Here is a 22465-nt window from a genome sequence, read left to right on the forward strand (position 1 = left end):
TTTTATTCAGATAACCCCTCTGGGCAGAGCCTCTCTTGCTAGTCTGGAAGTAGATGCTGCAGTGAGTCTTTGCTCAGATACCAAAATAAATTGGGGCTTGATTGATTGCCCTCAAGATCATTAATGCAAACTTAGAGCTAGGAAATGGACTTGTTCTGAGTCTTTGTGTCTCAGCATTGGTTCTTTGGCATTTACCATGTTGACCTTCACTTTGAGGTCGATCCTGCCTTGATAGGTAGGACCTGCCAATGTATTTTGTGAGAAGGATTTAAAATAAAAGTTCTGGTTGGTACCTGGGAATATGTCTTTAGCTGAAGTACTCAGGTTATTTACTGCGTGTGTCTCCCTCCTGATCCAGACCCATCCTGGCTGGCTGCTTGGCGTGGACCACCCAGATCTTCCTGGGAAGCAGCTGTGCAGCTGTAACAGTGTAGGTTGTATACATCTGGTAGTGGATTTCTAAAAAACAAAAATTAAAAAAAAATCAGTCCCTTAGAGGTGCTGTGTGGCATGGGGAGAGCCACCAGCTCAGGTGGGTCAGGAGGGTGGATGACAGTAGCAACAACCTAACTGAGTATCTCGAGCGATTTTCCTCCTACTTGTTTTAAATGCTTCAAAGTCAAATCTCAAACTTCGGGGGTTTCTTCTCCCTAATTAAATTAACGGGCCATATGGTGTTTACTGAGAGTGCCTGCAGTATGGAAGGAGCTACCTCCTGGATCACTTTTTTTTTTTTTTTTCAAAAGAAGCTGCTTTACCTGATGTTGCTGCTCTGAAATGTTCTTTTCAGCAGAAGGTGCAAGGGGTTATTTCAGCCACCTCGCTGCTGCTGGTGTCACCTTCTGATCCTGGGGAGGAGCTGTATCACCACCTTTTCTGTTTCTGCAGCCTTCTGTGGCTTCTCCTGGCCTTTCTAATGTAATTTTGCTGCTTAGTGGGGGTGTGGACAGGTCAGGGGGTGCTTATGCTTTTTCACACCCAGGTAATGAGTAGTTCATGGAGCTGAGAAGCACAGAAAACGGCTCCAGGGGGTGGGGGCGTTCAGGGTGCTATTTTTATCAACTAATTTTTTGTCTTGGCAGCGTGTGAAACGAAGTTTTGTAGAGTTTTGTTCTTTATTAATGGGCTGTTTTGAAAAACACCATTACTTTACATGTGCTGCTTTTATCTTGACATGACATCTGGGGAAGGAAATTAAGACTTTGAGGAAGAAAACTATTGGTTTGTTAGCAAATTTTTTCACTTAAATGAATAGGAAAGTAGACTGAGGATTTCTAAACCTGTAGGAGAAATGGAAGCACGAAAAAGTCTCAGATATTGCTGTTTTCAGCTACTCAGACTCAGTAGGGGTTTTTTGGTATGCATAATTGGTGTGAGTGGATTTTGCTGTTGGTTCATTCTGTATCTCTCTGGTGGTGCATGTTAACCTTTCTCTGCAGTCTTAACTCGTTGACACATGCTTTCTATAAGTGCTTGGTGTTAAAAGCCGGATAACCCTTCATCTTCAGCCAGGCTCAGTATGTTCTGGGGTATCTGAGCTCCCAGAAACAGAGAGATTTGGGTGTGCTGAACCCCCCTGCCACATTAGCATATTCCCTGTAAGGTATGCTCAAAGGGTGTTTCTTTGCAGAGAAGCCTAAAGATAGCGTCGTGAAGTTCTGTGTTGTCAACCAGGGACACTTGATCTAAGAAACAACATTTGATACACAGACAGGTTTGCAAGTGCCATCTGGATCCTGGGAGATGAGCTGGGTTGTCTGTGTTTTGCATACACTCACTGGGGGGAAAAAAAAATATGTGCAGGCAGATCAATTCTTCAGGATCACCTGAGCAGAAACATTGAGTCCATGTGAATGTCCTTAGTGACATGGCACACCAGTGTAATCCCATAGTGCTGGGCAGCATGTGCCAGTGCACCTTCTTAGGGTGTTGGAAATAATTCTGCACCTGAGTGGTACATTTATTGAAACCTAGGTGGAATCAATTCAAATTATCTGGGGCCAGTAATATTTTAATCTATTATCAGGCATCACTGCAAGGCAGAGATTGCAAATGATGCAAAGCTCTGGAGAAATGGGCAGATTTTCAAGGAGGTGGGGATGCAGGTTATGCAGATGTCTTCATCTGGCTTCAGATCTGTGTGGTGGGGGGATTGTCCTCACAAATAATCTAGCCCTAAGAGGAGAAACCTGGAGAGCACAGACATCAAGCACAGCCCTGGGCTGCCCACATCCTCCCAGGGATAAATAGGTTATAAAATGTGTTTTACTTCAGAGCCCATTTCTTGACTTCCCAGTTATCCTCTCATATGCAAATGTAATTTGCCTAATGGACTGATAAATGTAATTGAAAGGCAGCCTGCACTTACACGATAGTGAAAAGTCTCACCTGTGCCCAAGCACAGATGGGTCTCAGCCTTGCTGCTGCATCATTAGAGGAAATTTATAGGCCCTGTGTCACAGGCTTTGCTGTGACCATGGGAGGAAGAGAGCAGGTTAAAACAAACCCAGGTGTTTGCTGGGTTTGTTTGTTAGCAGGGTGGGCTCTATGTTTCCTGGTCTTGCAGTTTTGGGGGTTGTGCCTCTTGGTTAACATAGTCTTTGGTAGTGGTGAGCAGGCTAAGGCAGGTTACTAGTAAACAGTTTAGGATAGCCCTAAGAATGGTGAGTTGGAGAGTCTTTGCTGTGATGCTTTGAAAGCAAGAGCATCAGCAGCTGAGCCAGCACCTTCACCTTGTGGTCCCTGTGCATCACTGAATCTCCAGAGGTTATCCACTGAAAATCTCCTTTTCTGCTGTTTGAGAGAGGAAAGAGGCACAGCAGAGACAGTTACTGCTGGTCATCCAACTCTGCTGGGGTCATTCCCTGAAGAGACCAAGAAGTAGTCATCTGTAATGGCAGTCCTGTCCCCTCCATCTCCCCCTGGCTGGGCTCTGGAGGAGCTGCTGGCTGGTGGTACTCCAGCACCACACAAGCCACCCACTCCTAAAGGAGTGTAGGTGCCCATCTGCATACTCTTGAACACCTCTCCAACCCATCCCTACGTGTGTTGCTCCTCTGCTTCCTGCTCCATGAGATGCTGGTAAGCTTTCCATGTGCTGGTTTGGTTTGGGGTGAGAGGAAAGAGCAATTTTTGTAGTGATGTGAGAAGTGTTTTTAAGAGGCAGAACTGTCATCTTGGCAGGCCTCTTGTGTGTGTTATTAATCAGGAATATTAGCTGGGCAGTAGTTAATGTACTTAGCACCCCAGTGAATGAGGTGTGCTCCCAAGACAGCCAGTGTGAGTTCTGGCATGATTAGTGGGGCTTGGCTAGCTCAGGTACATTGCTGGGGTGGCAAGATGGGAGTTGGTGTGTGTAGCACTGCATCAGCAAAGCCATGGTGGGCTTTAGGGCTGAGGGACAGTTGTGGTCCTCCATTTAGACTTTGGCATTTGTAGCAAGTTGCAAATTATTGGGGGTGAAAAAAAATACATCCCGAGTCTTTTCGAAGTTCTTTCTTGATTTCCTGGACAGCTTGCCCTGTTTTGGATAAAGCTTGGTGGAACTTTAGCCCTAGAGGTGGCTGGTGGTGGGTGACCTCCTGCTCTTCAGCCTGCTCTTCAGTTGTGAGCTGTGGAGAACCCTTCAGAGCTAACAAGTTATAAGGGGATGCCGATTAAACCTTGCTCCCTGGGATCTGCCACCATTTCTCTCATGCTGCTGGGATGGAGAGGAAGGTAACAAAATGGAGCTTGGTGCAGACATGTTTCATCTGGAGAGCAGAAAGGTGGAACTGCTTGTTAAACGGCCATCATCCAAGTTTTAAAAGGACTTACGAGTGCTAGATAAAATCACATCCTAAAGGCTGCCTCAAAGCCTCTGTTAAGGTAGAAAACACTTTCAAAAGTTAGAGCTTGTTTTGCTATGGTTCCTCCTTCTTGGATCATCCAGAATTTTACAGGTACAAGAATTGCAGCTTTATTTATTTACTAGGTGGTGTTTAGCCTAAGGAAGAGGAAGAAAAAAATTTTCCTCTCCTAAAATTAAACAGTGTGCGGTTGTGCTTCTGTCTAACACGTGGGCTTTTTGGTGATGATATTTCCTTTATACCTCAGCAGAGTTCAGCACAACTTGGGTTTAAAAGCAGTCTTTGCAAAAAGCATACATTTTTAAAGGCAGTTGCATCAGTTCTGAGGCTTTTTCTTTTCAGCACTTGAGTCCTGTTTCAGCATCAGCTGCGTTTAATGTTGCTGTTACCCTGTGCAACAGGCTGGTCCTCTTCCAGGGAAGGCTTATGCCAGATAAAGCTGGTGGATATGGAATAGACATCCAGAACTGGGCTGTTAATTAGAGATAAGAGTTTATGACTTGCTGTAATGGGTACAGCTGCAATCACAAAGTGCTGCTGAGGAACTGTCCTGGTCTGAGCCAGGACAGAACGGATTTTCTATTTAGTATTTTACCTTTCAGTTAAGTCTCTGCTAAGTCACTGATTTTTTGGGGGCTGTGGAGGAAAGTTGCAGTGTGCCCATGCTGGGCATGGAGCAGTGGCAGAGCTGGTGGCTTTGGCACTGAGGTGCAGAGGAGAGCTGGCACATCTGGCACACCTTGCATGCAGAGCTGGCTTGCTGTGCTGCTGAGCCATGGCAGAAAGCAGCAGTGCTGTCTGACACTTGGGTTTGGGCAGCATCACACATGGGTGAGTGGCTGGTGAGGACAGAACACCTGCCTGCCCTCCTCACCCTGCACTGCAGCAGAGGTTGAAGAATACCAATGATAGGAGTTGACTTCTGGTGCTATTGCTGGGCTAGTGTGTCCTTCAGCTCTGAGTTTTCCACATGCTGAGCCACTTCTTCCTCTCAGGAGTAGACTTGGTGCTTGTTCTGTGGACTCCAGAGGAGCAGATCACCCCATGCATGGCCTTTATGCTCTGGGCAGAGAGCAATCGGAGACCTTTTTGGGGGGTAAGCCTTTAAAACCAACCTTTAAAATTCCTTTTCGTATCTACAAAGTAGGTGAGATGCTGAAAGTGCTGTATATCCTTCATCTAAGCATGGTTAACATAATTCTTTCTTTTGCTATACATAGCATTCACTCTAAGTGAAACTGAGGCTTTTTTTTTTTTTTCCTGACATGACATTTCTCTGTAGGTAGAAGCCCTACAAAATAACCATATGAAAAGAAAAACAAAGCTGTGATACCAAGCTGTTGCTCCTAGTCTCTCTGTACATGATATGTCTCTTGTATGTGTTGTGTCCAGGCTGTACTGGACTCGGGAGCTGTTAATCTTGCCCGTGGCAAATGAGAGACAGATGTTCCCATCTGGAAAATTTGCTCTCACCACCTTCATTTCACTTGGAGTCAGAGGATTTGGAGAGCAGTGCAGTAGGCTGAGACTTTTAAGAACTCATTTTTCCATGATTGTGGTAATTGCCTGGTTGATAACTGCTTTCATTTTTCATTCAGAGTGCTTTAGCTTACTAAGTAAATAGTGTGGAGGAGTAAATATTTCTTAATATTGTAGTACAAGGGGGTGATTTAAAATAATCATTATTATTTTTAAAAAAGTCTTGATTCTTTAACTTTAAATGGAACTAATGAAAAACTACCAAAATACTTCAGCAGTAGCTAATGCAGTGGATCAGGGAGCATCTCTGGCTTCGCTAGAACGCAGCTGCACTGCCAGGGTTCCAGGTTATAAAGCCAAAGAGGTCTGAGCAAATAGAGGGGTGGCTATGGGGGGAGGAGCACTCCCCCCGATCTCCAGAGCATTTCTCATCCTAAAAATGAGATGCTGGGGAGGGTGCCCATGGCAGGCTCTGCATGGGTGCTCACTGCACCCCAAGGAGGGAGCCAAGGAGAAAAAGCATTTGGCAGGGATGTCAGGAGAGGAACTTGGGTCCCTGAAACTTACCTGCATGGGCAGTAGCAGTGTGGGAAGGGAATTGCTATGCAGTGTTGGTAAAAACAGCAGCAGCTCTCAGGTGGCTGCTGCATGTGTGTAAATGTTTTTTAGGGCAGCCTTTGCAGTCTGAGTAGCTACTGCCTCACTCCTTCATGGGAAAGAGAACAGCAGGGTGGAGGGTACCACAAAGTGCTTTGTGGCCTTGTAGGAGCAACTGGAGTTTGAGGGCCCTGTTGAATAACCCCTCCTGGGGCTGCTGGATGCGAGCTTTTGTAGGAGGGGTCCTGCAGCCATGGGTTTGCACTGCTGGCTCTAGGATGAGTTTGTGGACCAAGAGGGAACCAGAGTTAAGGAGATGGGGGTGCCATGCAGGATGGGTCTGATGCAGCTGAGGCAAGAGAAGAGCTGGTGTTGGGTGGGAGCACAGCAGAGATGAATTGCTGTAAAGTCCAGCCATGCTGCCAATGAGTCAGGCACATTAATAGGGTTCTATAAAATCACTGAAGGGCAGGACAGATAAAGATCTGCAGTCTGCCTTCAGGAATAAATTATTAATCTTATTTCCCTTATTAACTGCTTTCTGGGCTGGTTGCAAGTGATAACATACTTTGCTCTTTCAAGTTCTTCTATCTGAGTTTCACATTGAATTGAGATTTAAAGTGAAACAGCTGTGTGTGGGAGAGGCATAGATGGCAATGGAGATACATGCATTTATTTTTGATTTATAAAATGCCTGTCCCAGGCTCAGCAGCTCCCTCCTGTGTGATATGAGGCTCTCCTGCGAGGTGCTGAGTCCACTCCCACAGCATCTTCAGCTCAGGAGCCTTGAGGTGCTATAAAACTGAGCTAAATGGGATAAAAATAGGCTGATCACATCTAGCGCAGGAAGTATCTGTACAGGTACACCAGTTACCCATTGCAGCAGATGCTGTAGTATCATATTAGCCAATTCTGTGCGTGGCTGTGGAGCAAAGCTGAAGGAGGACCTCACCATTTGCTGCTGTCCTGTTTGTGACATGCTTGTGTCTCCCCATTCTGGTTGTAAATTATCGTTTATTGACTCAAACTGAGGGAGAGCTCTGGAAACCACCCTAAGTGCAAATAAATGTCAATATTTGTATAGAAATTTAATCTTAACTGCAAACATCTCCGTCTACACCAAACTGGACTCGGTCATTCTTTTTCCCCTGATGCTGCTGTGTTGGCTGCCTTGTTTCTGATGCTTATCTGCTCACTTCATTGCTTTTTGATGCAGTGATGCTGGAAGAGGATAATATATTGTCTCTTTCCTTGGTGATGTGATTTCAGTTTGGACTTGGGGGAAGCTGGAAGCAGGTGATGAAGGGATTGCAGTGGAGGAGCAGTAAACAGCATCTTCTGGAAGTCTGAGTTACTCTTGCTTTGCATGTTGATAAGCTCTCATCTGCATGCCTTGGAGAACAGCAAAGGTGCTCTACAGATGGCTCAGAGCCATCAAGGGGAGGGAGAAGCAACCTTAGAGTGGAGGAAAGATGTTAATAAAATTTAAATGTAATTCTTCCAATTTCTCAGTTCCTAAATGTGAAAAATATTAGCTTGGTGGAGACTGAAAACAGATGGTGAGCAGTTGGAGCAGATAAGCATGTTATTCAAAATAAACATTCTCCAAAGCTGGGGAGGTGGCAAACCATATTTCATTTCACCCTATTTACATTATCAGGTCAGGTTACACTGATGCTGCCTCTCGTTTGCATTCAGACTGTCACCAGGGAACCCTGCAACGTCAGCCAACTGCAGAGGGGCCTTTTCATCACAGATTCATTTGGGCTGGAACGGATGGGTTTGGGCTCCTTCCCTGGCTTTTTTTTGAGTTATCTTAAAGCTGCTCTCCTGGGCAGGAGGCAGGCAGGGACCCAGCAGCCACTGTTGAGGGCACTGACATGTGCCTCTCTGCTTTCCTCTTTCAGATGCTCTCTATGTGTTCAGAAAAGCTTTGCATTGCTTTATTTTAAAGCAGAGGCTCTGACCCATGTAAATGGAGGGGAAACAAACCCTGGGTACAAAGGCTGTTTCTAGGAAGTGTTCATCTTGCTGACTTGTAATTGATTTCTCTAGATGGAGTGGTCACCTGAGGTGGTAGGGCCAGTGGAAAGAGAGGTGCATCTGGAGCGTGGCTTATCTCCCTTGTTCTGATGAGTGTTTGGGGATGGGATGCATCACCTTTGGAGGTGTCCATCTGTCCAACTGGCTTCAGAATGAGCCTGCCCAAGGAGCTTGGACCTGGCATCTGGATGACCAAAGGATTTCTCCTGCCAGATTTAACCTCTGATCCTCTTAGTGGGATGGTTCTCCAGTCCCTTGCCCTCAAGGGGCAGTCTGAAGTTTTGGCTCTGAACTTCTTGAGGTGAGGACAGCTCTTTAGATTATGAGCATATTCTGCCTATTCTAGATGAAAGCCAAGAACATCTGCTCTAATTCTACCCCTTCTTTCTGTCTGAAACCACTATGTGCTTCCACAAGGGCAAGCCCTTGTGCACTGTCTTTTGTCCAAAAGGTATCAACTAAATCTGAAATGTGTTAATTCATAGACTTGGCTTCTAACCACCTAGAGGGCAAAGCCTTGTTAACAAGGTCTGATTTTTGAGCCTGCTTTCTTCATCCTACAAACTGCACATGGGAGAAGCAAACCCTTACCTGTGTGTCCTGCAGGGGGTTTAATGTGTCCTGTCTCAGGTTTAATGTGTTTTTCTCTTATTTCTTCTAACAAGTTTTGTGTTTTGGCTCAAATTGAAACACAATCTGTATTCTGGCAAACAGATTGTTGAGAAGCAGTTCAGACTCAGTGTATCTTATTTATAAATGAGTGAACCTAGGAGAATCCTATACCTGCATCAAAAATGGTACCAATGTTCATGGTGTGTGTGCCTCCTGAATATCCAGCCACTGAATGAAATCCATTTCTCATCAGGAAAGAGGAGGAAAGACTTTTCTGTCTTGAGCTGACAGCATAGTTCAGAAGCCTGCACATACTTCATGTGCTCACTCATAGGGTTTGCTGGATGGTGTTAAGTTGTGCCCCTGCAGATGCTGGGGTGTAAATTCATATAAAGCATCCACATTTCCTGCACCATAGCAGTTGCTCCTTCTCTCTTCCCTTGCCCTCACAAAGCTCACAGCTCTGCTGCCACAGGTAGGTCAAGGCTCTCTCTTTAGCATTATTCTGCAGAGCACCTCCAGCCTCAGGTACTTCATAGCTCCCGTCACCTTTTTGAAAAGCTACCGTGTGTATAGGAAACATGGTCTGGGAGTCGTGACCCCAGCAAGGATGTGAGACAGGTTCACAATCTGCTTTTTGTTAGCAAATCTAAATCTCCCATCCTGCTATCATTCTGCTATCTGTTGGAACTATATTTTGAACTTTGAGAAGAGGATGTGGAGGTGGCTGCTTGTGTCCGGATACCCCCCACGGTTATTCAGGGCTTTCTTCTCCTGTTCCTTATCTTGCTTTTCAGGGAAGGTAACATTCCATTTTCCTCCTGCAGTGTTTTTATTTCTTTTTCATCACTTAGTTTATTCTCTAATTGCCAGAGGCATTTAAGGATTAATTGAATTTCAAGTGGACTTGTCACTATTTTTTTTCTTCTGCCTTTTCTCAGACCCACAGGCGTGAAGAGATTAATAAAGTGGCTCCTTCATACAGTATACAATGTGAGTAAATGCTAGCCATTCTTCAGAGGTTACCAGTCACAGCAACACTCTCTTTGTACTAAACACTTCTTTAAAGAAAATAAAAAAGATGCCTCAAGTGGGTGTTGAAAATGCCCCCTCTGACACGTACTGCTATGTTGGAGAGCTGGAACCAAAGTCTGCCAGGACCTCAGGAGCTGGACTTCTTCACGGATCAGTGGAGACTCCAGGTTTTCTCCTAGCATGCTGGCCTCTTGTCTCATTTAGCTCTTCCTCTTCTCCAGAAAGGAAAATCATCAGCTGCACTTCATCTTGACATATGCTCCTTTTTAGATTTGTTACGCTAGGATGAGAGCTGGAGCAGCCAAGGAAGCAGGGTGCAGGCCAAGGGCATCAGATGGAACTGGGGCCTTTGCTGGAGGGCACAAGGATGAAGAGCTTCAGGTGTATTCAAAGCTCTCGGGCTTTCTAGTCTCTTGCACACCTGGGCTCCTTAAATGGGACATGTGAATCTAGGGCAGGCAGCACAAACCGCTCTGTGCCTACAACTGTCCAGAGCCAGGCAGCAGCTCTGCAGCATCTGAGATCTGTAACTCCAGTTGCTGTGCAATCTGGTCTTTGGGTTCCATCAGCTTTTGGAGAACAGTAAATTCTTTCATCAAGCCAAGACCAAAAAGGCATCTACATGACTGGGTTTCATTTTCTCTGAGTGATTCGTCTTTCCACGTGAAACTCTGGCATTTTTGAGGCTGGGAAGGCAGCTCTCCCACCCAGCTACCTCTTTCCCTGGTTAACCTTTGCAGGTTGAGCATGTCTTTGCAAAGTTTTGACATTTGGCAGCTTGATAGCAAAAGTTGAATGTGCGTCCTGCAGGCACCACCTGAAAAAAACAATGCAGTATTTGGAAATGTTTCTGAGTCCATCTTGGGTTTGGAAGGAGGAGTTTTTGAAGGAAAGCAACCCAGTGTTTTCCTGTTGGGGCAGGTGTCCTGCTCTGACACTTGGAACACTCCATCATTTACAAGAATTATGCTTCCTAGAGCATAAAATATATCTATGTCATTTGACTCCTTAGCATGATTTCAGATGACTGACGTGGTGGAGTCACTTGCAGGTATTTTGAAGAGCATCTCAGCATCATCTCTGTGCATCTGGAGGGAGCATCACAACGTTGTTGTTGGTGAGCCAGTAGATATTTCTGAGCAGTAAAATGTGGAAGAAAGAGGGGGGAAGGCTGTGTTTCTCTGGGGACCATCTCACAGGCTCAATTTAAAATCCAGATCAACTTGAGGCCGACTCAAGTCCTTGTTGGCAGTCTGGTTTGCTCACATGATTCTCATTAAATGGATGTGTTCAGACTAAAAATGAGGAGTATTGGAAAGATGTTTTTGATCTGTTTTTATGGATGCCCCAGGTCATTAACAGGAAGCTTTTAAATTTAACAATCCTGTTTGCTTCTTGTCTGTAGGAGTGAGCTTGATAAAGAAGGTGTTGGCTGCTTGTGGGCTTTGGTTTTGGTGTTTTCTACAGTAGCTAGTTTTATTTTGGGGTTATAAATTCCAAATAATTTTCCAAATTAATTCCAAATAATTTTTTTAAATTGCCCCCGTGTTAAATTAGCCAAATAAATTCTACTTTCTTAATATGCCCTAGGAGTGCTTCAGGAGGAAAGAGGAGAAACCTTAAGAATTGGTTGCGTGCCTTGTTTCTCTCCAGAGCATGGCAACTCTCAGGCTGTCCATACACTCCTGGGGAAGAGGGTTTCATAGGAAGGGGGTGAGGAAGATCAAATGAGGCTGAGGGGTGGGAACATGTTGGTATTTGCAGCGTGTGGTAGGAAGGGGCTGGCTGCAGGCAGGGACAATTCAGTAGTTTCCTGTGCATGCTCTGCAGCTGGGCAGATGTAGGAAGGGAGCAGAGAGCTTTCAGAGAAGCACATGGACCACATCTCATGTTCCTCTCCCTGGACTATGTGCAGACAAGTCGTGGTGGTTGTGTAGGAGCTCAGGGTTTTGTGGTGATTCCTGTATGCTGAGCAAAGAGGCTCCCATCCCCTGATGGTCATCAGGCAGCTGGTACCCAGTGGTGAGCAGGCAGAACTAGTGCTGTTTTCATTGAAAAAATCTGGGTCAACATTTTACTTCCTGAGTGTGTGAACTCAGACTTTTTGTGTAGAAATCCCTCTAACTTAATGCACAAAACGTGCTCTCTCACTTTTCTACTGCATTTATTTTGAGTGGCATGGAAAGCAGGAGTTCATTTCCTCCTGCTCTTGTCAATAAACTCACCTGCTGAAATAGGGACCTATGTTGGGAATCATGTTTCTACATCAGTACATTGTTATTAATTTGAAAGTCTTATTCATGCATAGATGTGGCAGGGGGGAGTCTGCACATCAGTGTTCAGTTGTGTGACAGTTGGACCGAATATAAGTGAATAGTACTTTTCCAATTTTCTATTAACAATTATTAGATGTTAAAATTAATAGCAGTTTTCCCACAGCTTTGGTGTCTCCCCACCTTGTTGATGAAATCAAAGCCTAGAATTTCTTTTTTTTTCTTAAATGAAAAAAGACATAAGCTCCCTGCTATGGTAGTATTGTAGACACAAGTTTTATAGCCATTCCAGCTGCATTGAAAGGACAGGAAAACATGGGTTTTCTCTGCTCCCCCTTCCACAAATCATCCTGCAAACAGAAAAAACCAAAACAAACCAAAACACAACACCAAAAAACACAACAAGCAAACAAACAAGCTTGTTTGGAATAACAAAATTGATTCGTTACCTTTCTGTCATCAGTGATGACTTATCCTAAAGAAAATAACTGAGCCAGTTTATGCCAGTGTCTGGTGGCAGAGCAGGGACCAGTGGCTCACAGGGCAGATTCCAGAAGCTTTGTGGCTCAGGTGCCAGTTTTCATCTTCTCTGCTCTGCAAAGCAGAATTTTTGTTTTCAGGAGTTGGAAAGTGGCAGGTTTTGTCATATTTCAGTGCAAAACTTTGCCATCCATCCAGCGCTCTTCCGCTTTATGGGAATACGGTGTTTTGATTGCTTTGTCAGAACCTGAAAGCTGAATATCTTACAGCTGACAGATCCTTGTAAAAACTGGGAATGACAAACCAGATTGTGCTCTTATTTAATGAGATTAGAACAAGCGATTTAATACTGTTCTGCAGGGGCTTGAAGAGGCATTGGGACTGATCCTTGGTGACACCGGGTCCCTGTGCATGGTTTGGTTTTGGCTGTGCCCACTTGCAGGGCTGCACTGAGAGCCCCAGTCACAACTCATTAGTGAGCTAATGGAAGGAGATGAGCAGGGAGCACCCTCTGAGGGTGTCCAGAGACATGAGCTCCAGAGCCACCTGCAGTGTGACGTGGAGAACCCCTGGGGTGGTGCTGGCTCCCATGGGAGATGCACTTAAAGGTACTCAGGCTTTGTCTGCTGAGCTATCTGGATTTAAGAAACAAAAAAGAAACCCCCAAAACAACTCCCTGAAAAATATTCCAAAAGAACCCCAAGGCTGGTGCAAACACAAAGTTCCTCCTTTCTTTTCATTTGTCCCCCCCACCCCCCAGGGATGCTTTTTGAGGCTGATTTTATCCACTGGAGCCAAGAGAATGGCCATACCGTTTAGCTGAGCTGGGACATCCCACCAGAGCCTGTGTCCACAGGAGGGACCCTCAGAGGCTGAAAAAGAAGCTGTGGTGTGAGCTGGCACTGTGTCAGACACCGGAGACTGTCAGCAGGAGATAGGATGTGAAGAGCTGATGTTGGCTCATCCTTACATCCCTGTGACTGCACAGCTGCACCAAAGCTGCACCCTGCACACCAGGTGGGCACCCACCCAAAACCTGTGTGGGCTGTTGCATGGTTGCAGTTCCTCTGGAGTGGCTATCTCAGGTGCAGGCAGGGCTGCCTGTGTGCTGACAGGGGGAGGGGGCACTGAGCAGCTGGGACCAGCCCAGCCTGGGGTACAGGGGGTGCAGGGTGCTTTCATTATGAGGTTTCTACTAAAAAAGGAAACGTGAAAAACTGGCCAGAGAGCTGCTTGTCAAAGTGGCTGCTTCAGAGTGTGCTTGTGCAGGGTGGGGAGCAAGACTGGAGGTGAAACCTCAGCCTCCCACCATGCTGGTGAGGTGTTTGTGGACGCATCTGGGCAATGTCAAGGGGATCTTCAGTTGGGGAAAAACAAAGCAGAGAGGCAGAAATACTTTTGAGGAAGCGTTGAAGAGACTGGAACAGTGAACACAGGCATCCTGAGCCTGCCTGGAGCCTCTGGGGACACCTGCTCAAGGCCATACTCTGGACCATGCAGAGCAGAGTGGGAGCCTTGCATGACCCCCTCCCTGCCCCTCATCTTCATCCTTGCAGCTGTGCTTGGTGTGCTGGGTGGGGAAATGCTTTGCTGTGACTGTGACTAAGCGTTACCTCCTTCTCTTTGTGCAGTTGCTGGTGAGAAGAGGGTGCCAGTGATGCCCGGATCGCCTGTGGAAGTGAAGATACAGTCCAGGTCCTCTCCTTCCAACATGCCACCACTGCCTCCCGTCAACCCCGGTGGCCCCCGGCCAGTGTCCTTCACCCCAACTGCACGTAAGACCCCGTTAATGCTGCTTTTCCCAGGGACCAGCCCTAGCTGGAGGAAGGGCTCTGCTAGTAGAAGCTGTCAGGGATGTCTCAGCATTGTCCAGGACAAGTGTTAGCAGTGCTGCATGGCTCTGAGGAACAGGGGGCCGGGGCTTTCCTGCTCTTCTGCTCCATATGCAGGACATGTAACGGGAACTCTAATCCCTGCTTACACCCCTGCTGCTCCTACCTTGCTCCTGGTGCTGCCATGAGTCCCTCTTCATGCACGTGCACCTTGATTTCTGCCATACATTCCTTAAGAAATTGAAGTCTTCTATCAGGTCAGTTTCAAACAAGCCAAGAGCCAGGCTTTGCACTCGATCTTTTGGAGGAGTTAGTTCCTGCTCTGCTGTGCAGATAGCATTTCTGCAGCTGAGATTAGAAAGATGGAGGGTTTTTTGTTTTTTTAATTTCCAAGCTTCGGAAATTCTTTACTGTCCATCCAGAGAGTCTTTATCTTCTCTTTATCATCTTCCCTCTTTAGCCACAGTTCATCCTGGTCCAGCTCAGGTCACACAGCCTCGCACCCACTTCTAGCAGGGTGCTGCAGAGGTGACTCCATGGACAGGATGGATGTACAGCCTTTTCTTATAGCACAGGAAGACTTTTTTTCTCCCTTATCCAACATTTAAGCCATTTAATAATATCCTTTAAAAATCATTGTTCAGGAATGAAGTTGCTTTACTTAGAACATTTACTTAGAACTTTACCTAACCCCAGCACAGGGCATGTGCATATTTTCCAGGCTCTCCTCACCTCTGTCCCCCAGTGCTGAGCATCTCCCTGGCTGGTTCTGCATGGCTGTGCTGTCCACAGTTGTGTCTGAGATATCTCACAGTTTCCACAGGCTGGCAGTGGATTTCAGAGCTGTGCAATCCAGCCCCTCACACACTGCTGTGCTGTGTGCTCCTGGCAGCAGCACTAATCACCGGGTTATCCCGCCAGACACATTGTCCCCATCTTTATGTGCCAAAGGCATTTTAATGTCTCTCCTTTTGCTAAGGCAGAAAAAGACCATTAGCAAAGTGACAGAAATTAATTTTTCCAATGAGGTTGCTTGGCACGCTGCTAAGGGCCAAAGAGCTGATTGCAAATGACTTAATTGGCTCTTTCTGAGAGAGATGAGAGATGCAACCTGTGGTGAAGTTCATTCTTGCTTTCTGTATTTCTCAGCTGTGCCAGAAGTTCTTGGTCAGAGTCAGGGAGTGTGCCCTGCCTTGGAAAGCCCATGGCTTGGGCATGTGAGGAGGAGCATGCTGGAGAAAGGCCATGCCTGCCTCTGCATCACTAACAGGAGGGATGGAGAAATGGCAAAAGTATTGAGAACCAGTGCAGACCCTAGATGATGACCTTTATGTTCCTGGGAATTTAGCATCCTCCTCTCCCCACATTCAGTCATCCCACCACTCTCATTACACAACCTTGCTTGCTCCAGCACTCAGTAGGAAGCAGAGGTCCCAGCTGTGGTCTGTGGTGGAGCAGATCCTGGTGATGTGCAGGATCAGATAACTGCCAGCACCCTGCGGTAATGCGGGTTGCTAGGGAGTCAGTCAGGGTGAGCCAAAAAACACAGAGAGCGGTTACAGGGTCTGAGTCTAACAGCAGCACCTAGTCAGCCCATTCCCCTGCCCTGGTGTCACATCAGCCCCCCAGCCCCCAGTGGGTCACACAGTCCCTGCTCCTCCCGGGGTGTAAATAAAGCTCATTGCTCTCCTTGGGCTTTCATTTGAAAGCAGAAGAGGAAGCAAAATCGAGAAGGGGTAAAGTGCCTGAGTGGAGGCTGCTGGCCAGGCTGGAGCTGGACAGGTCTGCTGCCTGACATGAGCTGCTCTGGGTGGCTTTCACGTTTATAACACATGTGAAATAAATGCTCTTTATGAGTAGTTGCCAGAAGCTTTGCCTTCCCCATCAATCTGTTTGCTAGCTCTCCATGGCAGCTAATACCTGCGGGTATGTGCCATGTCTGCAGGATGTCTCTGGCCCTTTGCAGGTCTGGGGAAGCAGATGTGGGCAGGAGTTTTGTCAGGCTGGATTGCTCTTTAACAAAAGCCATGCACTTGCTTTGCCTTTGCACCTCCCTGTCCTCTCACTCCTTGGCTTTGCCTTTGTTTCATCTTCTCTTTAGCTACATGTCTTTGTCATGCCCCCAAAGAGCCTGTTACTCCTTGGTTGGCCACCTTTGGTGATCTCTTGAGCCTTATCTTTCCCTTCCATCTTAACTGACTTTGGTTAATCTTCTTGGGTTCCTTTCTATGCTCACCACAGCAGGTCCAGGTGTATGGAGCCTTTCCTGGTGTGCCCCAGGATGGTTTAACTGTTCAAGTACCTCCTGCCTCCTCTGAAAAGCTTTCATGGGGTCACAAGGATTTGTTCTGATCCTTGCAAAGCTGCAGTGGAAATTTTGGCAGCTTTTATTTGTTTGTTTGTTTCTGTTTTTGCAAGCTGTTGCTCCCTCACAATCTTCCCCTGCCCTGTGTCCCTGTGTGGCAGGAGCAGCTCTGCTGGGTGGCTTCAGCGCTTCTCCTCTGAATGCTGTCATCTCAAAGAGTTTTATAGCTTCTGACCTTCTCTTTAACATTTGCATCCATGAGGAATTCAGGGCTGGGCTTTTAAGGCTTAACCCACTGCATCAGCTAAAATGATATTTAAAATGATGTACTTTTCACCTCTAAATTCTGGGTTTGTGTAGAGTTGGGGCCCCACGCACACAGCTGCTCTTCAGACAGGGCTTTGGATTGCACAACAGCGGCGTGAGGATGTCAACAATTTATTCTAATCCCTTGCCAAGTTCCCAAACTTCCAGCCCTTCAGTCTGTTTCGACATGCTCACTGCTTGCTGGGAAAAACAACTATGTTTGCAAAACTCCCTGTAGATCCCTGGGAGAGGAGAGGTTGGTGGGTGGGTGGGTGCCATGGGGGCAGGATGCTGCCAGCCCTCCTTGGACAAGGTGGAGGCACCTGAGCTGCTGTATCTGCTAGTGGGACCTGGCAGTGGTGAGAACTAATGAGTTTTTGTAAATGATGGTGCTGGGAAGGATTGTTGGATTGTCTGGGGTAATTTTTGGCCTGATGCAAAGCAGAAAATGCTGATGGGTAAATTTGTGCTGTAAACTTTGAGGTAAAGCACATTTAAGTCCTCAGACTGAGCATAACAATAAAACTTGCTCTGCCCCAGCAGCAGCTTGATGCAGACAGACCCCATGGCCCCCTGGGGTTGCCTTGCAAGTGAATGGAGGTGCCTGCCCTGTTGGCTGGCCCTGGAAATGAAGCTCATTGAACAGAGGCTAGCAGAGGAGAGAAATGCTGGGGAAGTCAGTATCTGTTGTGTAAATCACACCTGAGCCATCCCAGAAGGGGAAAATCCCACATAGGTGCCTGGGAGGTTCTCATAAGGCATCCCAATAAGCTCTGTGAAGGTGGAGGAGAAGGCAGGGCCCTTGATGGGGCCTTGAGCAACCTGTGTTGGTGGGAGGCGTCCCTGACCATGGCAGGGGCTTGGAACTGGGTGATCTTTAAGGTCCCTTCCAACCCAAACTGTGGGTTTGGAAGCCCACAGTTGTGGATGGAGCCACTGTGATTCTGTGGCTCCATCTCTGGATGCCCTCTGGTTCTTGCTGTGTTTGCTGGCAGCAGTCAACCACCAGCAGCAGGTCCTTGGGTGGAAGATGGATCCTCTCAACCACCAGACCACAGGAACTCACCTTCTGCTAAGAAACTGTTCTGTCTCCTGTTTGCAGTGCCCAACGGAATAAACCATTCCCCCCCGACTCTGAACGGGGCACCCTCCCCACCCCAGCGGTTCAGCAACGGCCCTTCCTCCTCCTCCTCCTCCTCGCTGACCAACCAGCAGCTCCCAGCCACCTGTGGGGCCCGGCAGCTCAGCAAGCTGAAGCGCTTCCTCACCACCCTGCAGCAGTTTGGCAATGACATCTCACCAGAGATCGGGGAGAAGGTCCGGACCCTGGTCCTGGCATTAGTGGTAAGCCCTGCACGTGTCCCCCAGGGCTGCTGTGCTGTGCCAAAGCACTCTGGGGAGGGGCTGCAGGCAGACATTACACAATATTGTCTGCTTGCTTCTGTTGTGTTTATGCTGTCTGCTGAACTTGCTGACTTTATTTTTTTCCTTGTCTTCAGTGGGTTTTTTAAAAAGCTGTTTGCCCAGTGGCTTTGGCATGAGCTTGGGTGCAGCTGAGCTTAGTTCAAACCCTTCCAGGTTTTTTTAATCTTTTCTATAGAGGCCACAGGTCTGGTGTCATGGGATACACTGAGCTTCTCCATTTCCTCGTGTAAACGAAACTTTTCACGCAATTCAGAGCCTGTAGCTTTGTGTGAGGGAGGGATTTTCTTGCCTGTGCACATTTTTGATTGCCTGATCCTCACTGTGGATCAGTTGCCTTGCGATTTGCTTCCATGCAAAGAAATGGCAGTTCCAGCCTCTGCTCTGTTAACCGTGTCCTAAGTTGTGTGTGTTCCAGCTTAGGGATGGCACCCAGGGACTGGTGAGTGGTGCTAGCAGGAGGCACTTCAGCAAGCTGTGAGTGCTTCTGTGCTCTCAAGTGTGTAGGGAGTATCCTCACACTGCAAATCTTTCATTTGTAATATGTAGCAGTGAGCAGGGGATGTATTTAAAGGGCTTGTTTCCTCTTTATGGGCTGCTTAAGCAAGGCCACTAGCACAGCAAGGCTGACTGGTGCTAAGGTCTGCAGAGAATGGGAAGCTGCTGTTGCAAAATAGGAGGTCTGGGCTTCTGGTGTACTGCTGCTTGCAATTGCATATTTGCCTGCATTACCAAAGGCATTTGTTTTTGTTTGTGACAGTCTGAAGGTTCAGCTGCAGGAGGAGTCTTGGTAAATAACATGTATGCACCTTGTACACTCCTTGGGTTGGTGAGGACTGGGCTTGGTGACGGTGCCTGCGTGAGCAAACTGTGTGTATCTCTCCTCATAGACTTTTGCAGCTCTCCAAAGCTGAAAACACCCTTCAGAAACCAAATGGACAGGTCTTGGTGATAGTTGCAGATAGACAAACTGGATGGTAGGGATGCTCTGCAAGCCCATACCCTGAAGCACAGCACCATGCTGCCCAGCTGCCATCCAGTGCAGCACATGCTGCTGCTCCTGAGCTGACCTCTGGTTTTTGGCATGTTTCTTTGGAGGCTCAGCACATGGCCAAGGAACCTGCTGCAGGCAGCCTGGAGTGTTTCTGCTTTCTAGGTTGGCGTGGGCAGAGCGAAACATGGGTCTGTCCATGGCCTCAGGGGTTTCCCAGGGCTTGAGCACTGGATGCAAAATGCTGCTGCTGAAGGAGGATATATATATATAAATTCCATAGGATCATAGAACATCTTGTGTGGAAAGCAACCTTGAAAGACCATCTAGTCCACCCCCCTGTAGTAAGCAGGGACATCTTCAACTAGACCAGGCTCATCAGAGCCCTGTCCAACATGACCTGGAATGTTTCTAGGGATGGGGCTTCTACAACCCCTCTGGACAACCTTGGCCAATGTCTCACCACCCTCACTGTAAAAAAAAATTCTTCCTTATACCTAGTCTCAAAACACCCTCTATCAGTTGAAATCCATCACCCCTTGTCCTATCACTTGTCCCTATCTTTTATGTACACCCCCTCTAAACACTGAAAGGCAGCAGGAACGTCCCACTGGAGCCTTCTCTTCTCCAGGCTGAACAACCCATGGTCTCTTTGTACCCCTTTCCATGGGATTAGGGTCATGTCTTAGCTTGGGAAGGAAACACAAACATGTCCGGGTTACTCTGACTTGTTCTCACCACTGATTGTGGTAATTGTTGCTGGGATGAAGTTTGTGCATGCAGGTTATCAAATGCTGCTTGGTCCAGGGAGCACCCAGCCTACAGTGCCACAGGATGCAGGGCTGGGCTGGGGGAGGACCATGACAGTGGGGTCAGCAGTGGGTTGGTTGGTACCTCTGTGAATGGTGGGTGGATTAGATGAGCCGAGCTGAAAGGGAAGAAGGAGGGGAGAGGAAGGCGTGCAGCTCTGAGCAGCTGGAAGCACTGCCTGGCTCCCTGCAGCCTGCCCTGGGCCATCTGGCCAGGGTGCAGGAGATGCCAGCTGGGTCCTGCTGCCTCCTAGAGCTGATCCCTGCCTCCCAGCCCTGGAGCTGGGAGGATTTTGGGCCAGGCAGTGCCTGGTTGTGTGCAGGCTTCACCCCTTGCCTGGTGCAGCATTTCTCCTCCATTGGCCTGCGTCTGGTGGGAGGATCTGATGCAAATATTGTCAGACCTGCAGCAGCAGATGCAGACTCCCTTCCCCGTTCTGTTCATCTGGAGCTATTTCCCACATCTAAAAATAAGAACAAATTGTCATTAATTTCTTAATTTCTTTTCCCAGAACTCAACAGTGACAATCGAGGAATTTCACTGCAAGCTGCAAGAGGCGACAAACTTCCCCCTCCGGCCGTTTGTCATCCCCTTTCTGAAGGTGACTTTCTGAGCTGGTGGGGCTCGTGGACACTTTGTGTGCTGGTCAGTGCTGCCTGGCAGCGTGTCAGAGCTGGGGAAGCTCTCCTTTTAAGCACCACAGTGATTTTGCTGCAGTCCAAGACAGATTGCACAGACCACAGCAGTGGCTGTGTGGGACTGGCTGGTGGAAAGCTGACACGGGAACGAGTTCCATAGATGACTGCTTGTCTGTTGGGGATAGAGGAGTCAAACCAAGCTCCATTCAGCAGCTTCTCATCCCCTAGCCTTATTTGCAAATGTTCAGATCTAGAACATTGGAAATGTTGGCATGGTTAGATGGTGGATGCAGAGTGCTTCCCTGTCAAACTCACAAAGTCCTGCCCATCAATGACTCGGAGCCCACAGGTCCTCTGTCCCTTTTCCCTTTTAAAAGTCTTTCTCCAATCAATAACTAAAAGTCTGCATTGATGCCATAAAAAAACCTTTTGATTTTGCTGGCAGCCCAAGTCAGTGCCTAAGCCTCCTGACACCTCATGAGACATTTGCATGGTAGGAAAGGAGCGATGGCTTTTTGCCACCTGCTGAATGGGTGTCTCTTAGAGCATTTCTTTCTGCTTCTCAGTCGTTAATTACCTTTACTGTTCCTTAACTGGGAGCTCACTTGGGGAAGCTTTGGAGAGCTCAGCTGGACTGGGCAAGGAGAACTGCAAGGCTAATTCCTGCACCAGGAATGTCTGTTTTGCTCCTTGTTTTATTTTCTCTGCACAAACACAAGAGCAGAGGCTTTGCCTCTGTTTTTGTCAAGCAAAAATCTGATGGGAATGTGGAGTTCATGTCCAGTGGGACTGTGCAGGCAGCAAGTCTGTGTCCCTCCTCGTGTGGGTGCACCAGCAGCAGTCATCCTCTGCTCTTGAGAATTATAGAATGATAGAATGTCAGCTTGGAAGGGACCTCAGGGATCATCTGGTTCAGCCCTTCTAATATTATAGTTTATATGAGGTGTCCCAGCACCCCGTCGAGCTGAGACTTCAGACTTTCCAGAATGGGGGAATCCACCACTTCCTCTGGGAGACGATTCCAATGTCTGACTGTCCTCATGTATCAAATCAGAATCTCCTCAGGAGCAACTTGTGCCCATAGCCCCTTGTCTTGCCCATGTGACTCCTTGTAAGTAGGGCATCTCCAATCTTCTTTGTAACTACCTTTTAAGGTACTGGAACATCATAGTAAGCTCTCCCCTAAGCCTTCTCTTCTCAAGGCTGAACAATCTTTGTTTTCTCAGTCTTTCCTTGTATGAGTGAATCTGACACCAGAAGCTGGAGGAGCCTGAGCTGGGGCTGCAGGCTCCAGGTGCTGCTGCTCTAAGAGATTATATGTAGAGGAAAGGTGTAAATGGCTGGAAGTGTCTGCCTGCAGGCTGTGTGACCCAGCCCCTCTCTTGTTTTTCAGGCCAACCTGCCACTGCTGCAGAGGGAGCTGCTGCACTGCGCTCGGGCTGCCAAGCAGACACCCTCCCAGTACCTGGCCCAGCATGAGCACATCCTGCTCAACACCAACACCACATCCCCTGCTGACTCCTCTGAGCTGCTGATCGAGGTCAATGGCAATGGGAAGAGGCACAGTCCAGACAGGTGAGACCAGCTTTTATCTCCCTCCCAAAAGTCATGACTTTTGTTTCAGCTTTGCTGCGTTCAGGGCTGAGCCATAGGATCTTCCCACTCTGGCTAGTAATGAGGCATCAGTGATTGCTCCTCCTGCACCATCAGTTCAGGTTGGGATATTCTTTCGGGCAGGTTCTGTCCCAAGGGGGATGTGTTGAGTGGCACTGAGAAGCCTGAGCTGGAGAGGTG

At 47.6% G+C, this 22465-nt stretch overlaps 1 protein-coding gene across 3 annotated transcripts in view; it reads left to right on the forward strand.

Moving 5' to 3' along the window:
- Nucleotides 1-22465, forward strand: part of CBFA2T2 (CBFA2/RUNX1 partner transcriptional co-repressor 2) — a 61326-nt gene that overhangs the window by 28291 nt on the left and 10570 nt on the right. For all 3 annotated transcript variants that reach the window (XM_030463108.1, XM_030463110.1, XM_030463109.1), the window contains exons 2-5: nt 13999-14142; nt 17913-18154; nt 20545-20634; nt 22065-22246. In XM_030463108.1, coding sequence (XP_030318968.1) covers nt 13999-14142; nt 17913-18154; nt 20545-20634; nt 22065-22246 — 658 coding nt within the window. The remainder of the gene's footprint in view (nt 1-13998; nt 14143-17912; nt 18155-20544; nt 20635-22064; nt 22247-22465) is intronic.

Source organism: Calypte anna, chromosome 20, assembly GCF_003957555.1.
Source record: "Calypte anna isolate BGI_N300 chromosome 20, bCalAnn1_v1.p, whole genome shotgun sequence".
In the NCBI taxonomy this organism is placed as follows: Eukaryota; Metazoa; Chordata; class Aves; order Apodiformes; family Trochilidae; genus Calypte; species Calypte anna.